The sequence below is a fragment of the Budorcas taxicolor genome, chromosome 18 (assembly GCF_023091745.1).
Source record: "Budorcas taxicolor isolate Tak-1 chromosome 18, Takin1.1, whole genome shotgun sequence".
NCBI lineage: Eukaryota > Metazoa > Chordata > Mammalia > Artiodactyla > Bovidae > Budorcas > Budorcas taxicolor.
Genome location: NC_068927.1, coordinates 55,865,895 through 55,875,358, shown reverse-complemented (window position 1 = coordinate 55,875,358; position 9,464 = coordinate 55,865,895). Strand labels below are relative to the sequence as shown.

General features: G+C 59.5%; 1 protein-coding gene across 3 annotated transcripts in view; it reads right to left on the bottom strand.

Moving 5' to 3' along the window:
* Positions 1-3,499: 3,499 nt before the first annotated feature.
* Positions 3,500-9,464, bottom strand: part of BICRA (BRD4 interacting chromatin remodeling complex associated protein) — a 73,665-nt gene continuing 67,700 nt past the window's right edge. For all 3 annotated transcript variants that reach the window (XM_052655687.1, XM_052655688.1, XM_052655689.1), the window contains 7 exons: positions 9,181-9,361; positions 8,774-8,883; positions 7,642-7,703; positions 6,406-6,554; positions 6,201-6,295; positions 5,881-5,983; positions 3,500-5,397 (listed from right to left, as the gene is read on the bottom strand). In XM_052655687.1, coding sequence (XP_052511647.1) covers positions 4,277-5,397; positions 5,881-5,983; positions 6,201-6,295; positions 6,406-6,554; positions 7,642-7,703; positions 8,774-8,883; positions 9,181-9,361 — 1,821 coding nt within the window. In that variant the 3' untranslated portion in view covers positions 3,500-4,276. The remainder of the gene's footprint in view (positions 5,398-5,880; positions 5,984-6,200; positions 6,296-6,405; positions 6,555-7,641; positions 7,704-8,773; positions 8,884-9,180; positions 9,362-9,464) is intronic.

Sequence of the window (9,464 nt, the reverse complement as noted above, 5' to 3'; positions counted from 1 at the left end):
AAGGACCCACCTGCCAATGCAGGAGATGCAAGGGACTCGGTTTCGACCCCTGGGTCAAGAAGATCCCCTGGAGGAGGAAAAGGCAACCCACTCCAGTGTTCTTGCCTGGGAAATCCCAAGGACAAAGGAGCTTGGCAGGTTACAGTCCATGGGGTCGCGAAGGGTTGGACACGACTGAGCGACTGAACACTCTCCAGATGCCCACTCTGCTGTAGCTAGCATCTAAGAGCGAGTGTGCCAAAGGCTAACTGCAGAAGCTGAGGTCAGTTTTGGTCTCATACCCAGCTTGGGGAGGAGGCTGTCTCTGCCTTTGCACAGCAGATTTACCAAGGCCTTGTATACAGGACTTCCCTGGTGGCTCAGACGGTAAAGCGTCTGTCTACAATGAGGGAGACCCGGGTTCGATCCCTGGGTTGGGAAGATCCCCTGGAGAAGGAAATGGCAATCCACTCCAGTACTATTGCCTGGAAAATCCCATGGACAGAGGAGCCTGGTAGGCTACAGTCCATGGGGTCGCAAAGAGTCCGACATGACTAAGCGACTTCACTTCACCTGTTGCTGTATACACCCCTCCCCCCAGGCTGGGTGTGCACAGGGGAAGACTGCAAGCTCCTAGCCAGACCGCCTGGCTTGCAGCCCAGTCTGCTACTTACTACATCCCTTGGGGCCTCAGTTTCCTCATCTGCAAGATGGGGTTATTAATTCCCACACGGCAGCTTCTGTGAGCATCAAATAAGATATTCTGGGTGAAGAGCTGGGAGCAATGCCCAAGGCGAGTGTTCTGGAAACGTTAGCCATCATGTCCCTCTGTCGGGCTGCGTTCAGCTAGCCTTCCAGTGTTCAGTTCAGTTCAGTTCAGTCGCTCAGTCGTGTCCGACTCTTTGCGACCCCATGAATCGCAGCACGCCAGGCCTCCCTGTCCATCACCATCTCCCGGAGTTCACTCAGACTCATGTCCATCGAGTTCATGATGCCATCCAGCCATCTCATCCTGTCATCCCCTTCTCCTCTTGCCCCCAATCCCTCCCAGCATCAGAGTCTTTTCCAATGAGTCAACTCTTCGCATGAGGTGGCCAAAGTACTGGAGCTTCAGCTTTAGCATCATTCCTTCGAAAGAAACCCCAGGGTTGATCTCCTTCAGAATGGACTTCCAATGTTAGCCGGTGGAAATGACCGGCAAATTTCTTTCCACGGCCACATGGGGTCTTCCAGGAGCGTGCGGGGATTCAAGGATGTTGAGCACCGCTGTTCTCCTTTAGATCTTTATTACATACGCAGGGGAAGTAGGTCTAGAGCTAGGAAGGAGGGGGCGGTCTCTCTCTTGGAGATCCCATGTATCTGCTTCTCCCCTCCCATACACCCCCAGGAGCCTGCCGAGAAACGGGGTGGATCACCCTAGTCCAGCCGCCGTCACACCCACCTGACTGGCCGTTGCCTCCTTGCCCTGTAGCTTGCATACGTGGCCGCCAGAGGGCGCCTAGGGAAACGAAGTCAGCTCACAGCCCTCTGCGCAGAACCTGCCGGTGGTTCCTGCCTCATTCTTAGAGTAAAAGCGAAGTTTACAGCGTGGAGCTATAGGATCCTACAGGCTCGGCGCCCTTTGTTCCCACTGATCTCACCTCTTGTCTGCACCCCGTTCTTCCCCAGGTTCCAGTCATAGACCCATTTGGCGGTTTTACATTCTGTCCACGCTCCTGCCTCAGGGCCTTTGCACGGGCTGTTCTTGATGCTTTGGGTGCTCTCTTCCCGTGGTCCCCTCCCTTCTTTCATGCAGTTCTCTGTTCAGATGTCACCTCCTCAAAGAAGTCGTCCCTTCCCACTTGATCCTGAGGGCCTTCATGTGCGGTTGCGCAGGTTGTTCACTGCTCAAAGCACTGGCTTGATTGAAAGGGGCTGGAATCTGGGTCATGTGCTGCTCTCCAAATCCCCAGAGGAAGGGGGGCGCTGTTTTCTAGTTCACACAAAAGGGTTCTAGGAACGAGCAGCTGCTGTGTCCTATTGAGCTGTCTCCCCAAGAGATATGCCAGTATCCTAACCCCGAGTGAATTACCTGTGAATTTGTGATCTTCTTTGGAAACGGGGTCTTTGCAGATGTCATCTAGTTAAGACCAGCACATACTGGAGTAGGGTAGGCTCAAATCCAATATGGCTGGTGTCCTCATAAGAGAAGACACACCCATGCAGAGGGGAAATGGCTCAGAAGGAGAGAAGGGAGGGATATGGCTACAAGCCAGAGGAGACCCGGGATGACGAGATTGGAAAATGGAAGGAAGGACCCTCCCCTTGTCTCTAGGGGAACTGTGGTCCTGACCACACTTTCGATTTGGAACTTCGAGCCTCTGGAACTGAGAGAATAAATTTCTTTTAAGCCACCCACCCAATTGGGTGTTTTTTTTTTTTTTCATATAAAGTCATTTTGTTTATTGGCTGCACCACGTGGCATGTGGGATCTTAGTTCAGCCATCAGGGATGGAACCCATACCGCCTACATTGGCAGCGTGTTTTAACCACTGAACCATGAGGGAAGTTCCCGGAGGTACCTTTTTTTCACATCCACGGGAAGCTAACATATCCTGCTTGATTGCCCCCACATTTCTGACACTCTACACATTTAGTCAATCCTGTCAGCAGGTACCCTGCTTGTGAGTTCATCTACTTGTTGGAACTTTTGCCTGTTGCCAAAAACCCCTGCTACTTCCACGGACATGCGCAGAGTGGCGAAAACGTTGAGTCACCCAGCAGGCATGTTTCCAACTGAGTGCTGAATAGGTGAGGACACTCTCCTACTTGAAATGAAGCATCCTTTTGTGAGTGTATTCACATTTTGGTGCTTTTGTAGATTTCACTGTTTTAAATGGCTCCCGGGGTTCTTGAGTTCTTAAGCCCAAGGAGGCTAGGATGTGCCTTACAGAGAAAACACCGTGTTACAGAAGCTTCATTCAGGCACGAGTTAATGCTGCTGACTGTGTGATCAGTGTTAATGAATCAACACTACATATTAAGTGAAGGGTCTTTAAATAGAAAACACACATAAAGTGATGAGTTGAGGGTTTGACAAAAATGTGATCAGAGGCTGGCCGGAAGCTAGCCGTGTATTTTTCCCAGGAGGGATGGTTACATATTGACGAATTCCGAGCTCCGGGAGACCACAGAACCCCACCAGGAACGATACAAAAACACCTGGCTGATTGAGAAGTCAGGCCTCCCAGAACAGGCACTTCCATCATACTCAGCTGCACCCTTGTGCCTAGAATAGGACCTGGCCCCCAGCAGGGGCTCACAAATGAATGTGTAGTAAGTCCCCACAATCCCCCTCTCCACCCCCCTGTCGCCCCAACCCGCAGACTCCAAACAAGTTCCCGAAAATCCCAAAGCAATGCGGGCCGGGGGAGGGGGCGTCAGTACAGTTTTAAAAAAAGGATCGCTTTTTAATTTACAAGAGTTCTAAATGTACAGAATTCTCCTTTTAAAAAAATCGTTATACACAATAAATACAGTACAAAAAAATTTATCTTACAGTACTAGTTTTGTCTCCAAGATTTCAAAATCTGGCGCGGGTGGCTGGCGGCAGGAAGAACAGAGGGGAAGACTGCCTGGGGAAGGGGGTGGAAGGAAGATCCCGGTTTTATTTGGGGGACTGGAGGCTTTGAAATCTTTCTCACTCGAGCACATACAGAGGGACATAGGACACACACACACACACACACACACACACACACCACACACACACACACACACACACACGGTGGGGGTCCCGGGAGGCAGGCTCACGCCGCCCTTTCCCTGCGTTTCCTGTCTCGGCCTGTGGGGGGCATTGGAGAGACACGGACCCTGCCAGCGATGGGCGCAGGGACAGATTGAAGCCACGAGGGCAAACCGGGTACCTGGATGCGTGTGAGCGGTGGGGAGCGCCAGGGAGCCCTCCTCCCTGGCCAGTGCGCACGTGTCCCCCCGGGCGGAGGGGCGGAGCGTGGCTGGAAATGGGAAGAAATAGGAAATGACACACCAGGATTACCCCCTCCTTTGGCAGGGGGGACCTTGTACATTAGAGCCTCCCCTCCCCGAAATCCACGACCCCCACCCAACCACCCGGCTGAAGCAGGAGGTGGGTGGGACGAAGCCTTTGTGACTCAAATAACTTAGGCAAGAAAAACTCAAGGGGTCCCCGGCTCGTGTCCCCCAGGAGGCTGAGGTCAGACGCCCGGCTGTCCCCCTCCCTGCTCCCCGCTGCGTCCCTGCGGAGCCAGCGGACAGGGAAGGGAAGTCCAGCCCGGTGTTATCTGTTCAACGTCCTGGTACCGAGGCCACCGTTGTGACTGGAGGGCGGGTAGGCCTCTGGCCTGTGCAGGGGCGTCGGGGAGGTGGGCGTGACGGCCGCCGGGGCGGCATGGGGGTACGGGGGTGCGGGCGTCCGGCCGGGGGCTTGTTGGAGGTTCAAGATGCTGTCGATGGCGCTCTGCAGGTGTTCCGTGAGCGTGTCGTCCTGTGGACTGTCGCTGGAAAAGCTGGCCTGGTCCACGTCGGGCGACTCGGACTTGCGCCGCTTGGCGGGGGGCAGCGAGGGTGCCTCCCAGCCGGGCTCCCGGCTGCCGCTGCCCTGCCCGGTGCCCGCCGCAGGCTCGGCCGGGCCGGCCTTCAGCATCCGCTGGTACAGCTCGTCCTCCACTGCCGCCAGCTCGCGGATGAGCCCACTGGTGGCCTCGTCCACTTTGGTGGGCAGCGGGGCCGGGCTGCCGCCCCGGGCTCTGCCCACGGCCGCCGCCACCGCCCCCTCGGTCGCCCCGACACCCGGGGCCTCCACATTCTCGCGGTAGGTCTTGCGGAGGGGTAGGCGGGGGCAGAGCGGGGCCGGTGGTGGCGGCTTGCGGTCAGCGGCGGCCGGCGGCGGCGGCGGGTGGTCCACCGTACCGTTCATCTGGCCGGGGGCGGGGGGCGGCGGTGGGGGCCGGGGCGGGGGCTCGGCCGCCTTGAGGGAGGTGGGGGGCGGCGGCGGCGTTTGGTGCACCGGGTCCAAGGCCGTGTTGTGGACGACCTTGCTGAGCCCGGCTTCCTGTTTGATCTTGAGCTTGAGCCCGATGCGGCTCCGGGCCTCGTAGGTCTTGATGGGCGGCCGGTTGCGGGAGGGCATGGGACCATCCTCGTCGGCGTCCAGGGAGGAGGCGGCGGAGGACGAGGAGGACGAAGACAGGGAGGATGAGGAGGCCCGCGCCCAGGTCACGGAGGGGGAGCCACCCACGCCGCCGTGTCGGATCACCAGCTTGGTGGGTAGGTGCAGAGGGGGCTGGGCTGGGGCCCCGGACGCCGAGGACGGGGACGGGCCGTGGCCGGGCAGCCGGTGTCCCTCGGAAGAAGCGGCGACGGGGAGGCCGAGAGTGCGGGAGGAAGACACGTACTCATCTGTAGAAGGGGGCCAAGAAAACCCTGGGGGTTAGCCAAGGCAGGAGGCCCCTGCAGAGCTGAGGAGCCGGTGTCCACTGAGTACCGACCATCTGCCAGGCCCGGGGCTAAACCCTTCACTCACGAGGACACTGCTAGGCAAGACCCCTTCCCCAAGTCCCAAGTCCCCATAATACGCCAGCAGCCCTCGGCACCAGACAGAGGATACCACCTAACTTCTGCAACCCACCAACTTCTGCTGGCTTCACCCCAGTCCTGGCTCTGCTCTCCCGCTTTTCTGTGCCCCCGGGGGTGGCAGAACGTTCCCTCCCTCCAGGGCCAGTTTTGAAGGGGGCGAAATGGACACAGGACGGTGGGACGAGCAGGAAGCGGAGGTCCACTCTCAGGGCTTTCAGGCTGGGCTCGGGCGCCGCCCAGTGGCGGAGTGAGGGAAAGCGCCGCAGCCGACGGAGGCGGCGGGGACCTGGCTCCCACTGCTCTCACCTGGCTTCTCCTTGGCCAGCTGCTTGTCCAAGGCCAGCGTGGTCTTCTCCTCTTGAATGAACATTCGGTCGATCATTACCATCTCTGCGGAGGGGCTCACCCTCTGGGGGCAGGGAGGGGGAGACGCGATTAGATGAGCCAGTGAAGAAGCGAGGTGTAGGAGGGGACGCGATCGCCAGGGATGGATGGGCACAGATTCCCAACTATCCGTTTTGTGATCTGATCCACCCTCCCACCCTCCCTCCTTGCGGCGGCGGGGTGGGGGTGGGGATGGGGGAAGGGCAGGGTCCCCCAGGGAGAAAGGTGACAGGCCACCCTACCCGGGACTCCTCCAGCAGCAGGAGGCGGTATTTATTGAGCATGGCCTGGGTGCGTTTCAGCAGCTGCGTGGAGACCGTCTCGAACTCCTCGTCCACTGTGGAGGAAGAGGTCCAGAGACCCAGATGTTGGGGAGGACCCGCAGTCAAGGGCACCTGCACCTTGTTGGTCTTCACCACCCGCCTCCACACCCAGGGGAGGCCTCACCTTTGTGGTAGTCGTTGGGGGAGGGGAGGGCACCCTGGTAGACATGATAGGGCAGGAGGCGGTGCAGGGCATCCTCGAAGGAGGGGAAGGCCGTCTTGCAGTCAGGGTGCAGGACAGAGCCCTGATGTTTGTGCAAATGCTCCAGGAAGCTGGGGGGTCGGGGGAAGGACCACACACACAGATAACTCATGGTGAGGCCAGGAGACAGCAGAACCAGACCGAGCCCCCAAGCTACAAGGCAGACAACGGGGAGGGAAGGAACGCTGCAGAAGTATGTGTGAACGTGTGCCTGGCCTGCCTCTCTGTATCTCTGGGGACAACCAATGGCAGGAAGTGCTATCCTTATGCCCATTTTACAGATGAGGAAACTGAGGCCTGCAAAGATGAAGTCACTGATCCAAAGCAGCCAGAGGCAGCACTGAGAGTTAGATGCCAGACCGAGCAACTCACCTTCCATGCAATACCATCTCCTGCCACTTGGGGTCAGCATGTCCCCGCTCTACCTGGAACCCAGCAGCAGGCTTGGGGAGGCGGGCAGGGAGGTTGGGCCCTTGGGTGGTTGGTTGATAAGATCTGCTTTCTCACTGGGCAGTACACTATCGCCTACTATGTATGGCTGTCTCTCCCATCAGACATGCTTGCTTGTCTGTACCCAGTGCTGAAGGCCAGCAGCCCTCACACACGGTGGATGCGGGACCTGGTCTGTCCAGTGTTTCCAGAGTCCAGCACAGGACTGGGCACCCGATGAGGATCTGACCAACACTCTCAGTGGACGGAGGGCAGGAGAGAGGGACAGAACCACAAGCATCCAACACTTACCCGCCCACCCGCCCAAACAGCCATCCGTCCAGCCATGCACCTGCCTGAGTAGCGTCCATCCATCCATCCATTCACCCTGGCCCCCAGGCATCCCTGCGTCCACCTGAACACGCACCGCCCACCCCTAGACAGGAGCCACTGCCTGCCAGCCTGGTCTGAGGCGCTCAGGGTACTGCGGTGACCAAGCCACACCAAATATCCACCCCTGCTCACTTGAAGCCACCAGCCTAGCTGCACCATGAATGCTGCTAACACAGCCACACAGAATTCTCGTCATTCACCCTATAATCACTACTATTCACACCCCCCTCCCTAGAGGGGGAGGCAGAGAGATCAATGGCACTTCTCGAACCCACAGCGGGGGACGGCGCCCACAGCGGGGACGGCGCCGGGAGGGGAGGCACCCACGGAGCTCACCAGGCTTCTTTGCTGGGCTGAAGCACAGGCGGTTTCTTCAGGCTGCCCAGCTTGCTCTCATACTGCAGGGGAAAGAGAAGCCAGTGAGGGGGGTTTCGTGACAGAGGAGGCTTCCCTTGGCACCTGAGCCTCTCTACCCACAGCCTGGGACAAAGATGGGAGGGGCTGATGTCACCCGAGATGGGGTCCCGGTCCTAGCTGCAGGATTCCCCACCCAGCACACTCAACCTGCGGGGAGACTGGGGCTGGATCCGGCGGGGGACACGGCGAGGAGAGGGTGATATGCAGGCTCAAGCCCCAGGCATCCGCGTGGGCCGCCTCCTCTAGCCCCTTCTGAGGCCTGGGTCTCTCAGCTTCCGCCTGGTGCCTCCCTCCCTGCCCATCGAAAGGCCCATAAACCCCCCCTCGTTGTCTAGCACCTGATGGGCACGGCCTTTTTCCTCCTAGCCTGCCTAAATCTCTACCTTGACTTCCCTTGTCCTGCCTATGCTTCCCTCTCAGGCTCTCTCAAATCCTGTCTCTGCCTCAGTCTCCTCCACCCTCCCAGCCTATGCCCCTCTGGCCTGGGTGCCGCCATCCTAGCTCTCCTCCTGACCACCCCCCCACCCCAATCGCCACCTTCTCTCTTTTTTCTCTGGCTGCACTGCAAGGCATGTGGGATCTCAGTTCCCCGACCAGGGATTGAACCCGTGACCCTGCACTGGAAGTACGGAGTCTTAACCGCCGAGGCAGTCCCTCTGCCATCTCTGACTCAGTGTCTCACTGGCCACCCTGCCCTGTCCTTCCTTTTAGGGTCTCCCCACCGCCTGTCCTGAGCCAACACAGTCCCTCCTCCCACAGCCTCCATCTCTCATCTGCTCACGCCCCCAGTGACCGCCTGGGATCTCTCTCAGGCCGTCTCTCCCATCCTCATTCTGTCGTTTTGGTGTTTGGGGGTGGATCTCCATCCAACTGTCTTGGTTTCCCACATGCCCCGGCCTGGACTGGCCTGGTGGCCTGCCCCCACCTCGCTGTGTCTCTGCCCATCTCTACTTTCCTGACTGCCTGCCGGCCTCCCCTACCCCTCCAGCCCCATCCCAGTTCCCCAACGACCTGGCCTGGGCCCTAGCCCGCCATTCTGGGTGCCCCTTACCTGCAGCCCAGAGGACTTCGCTGGCCCGGAAGGGGCGGCCTTCGCCACGGTCAGAGTTGGGAGGTTGCTGGCAAAGGCTTTGCTCTCGGCAGGAAGCAGAGGAGGCAGGCCTGGGGTGGGGGTGTGGGCAGACAGGGCTCAGGGGTCACGGGCACAAAGGCCCCCCAGAGACCCTGCACCCCATACTGCTCTGGTTCTTGGGCCTCGGTGGCCGTGGCGGCCCCAGAGAGTGCCCCTGGAGGGGACCTGGGGTGTACAGCCTGCCCCCCTCCACCGTCCCTGTCCCTGGAGATCTAGGCGACCCTTGGGCTCTGATGCCCACAGTTCTGGCCCACCCGTCCTCCTCTCACTCCCACCCACCCGCTTCGGGCCCCCCATGGCTCCGTTGCGGGCTCCCTCTCCCTTACCTGCGGTGGCCATGGGCGCTGGGGCGGGGGGATGGCTGGGGGTGGTGGGGGTCCCAGATGGAGCCTGCCCGCTGACCAGCACGGAAGCAGTGGGGCTGGCGAGGGGTCCCAGGCTGGCGGAGGACTGCGGGGCGGTGGGGGCCCCCACGGCCTTGCTCTGGAGAATGATCCCGGATGGCACCTGAGGAGGGGGACAGGTGGTTTTGGGGGGGACACACGCTAGGAGCAGGGGCAGCCAGGAACCAGGACCGGGGGTGAAGAGAAAGCCAGAAAGCAGCGGGAGG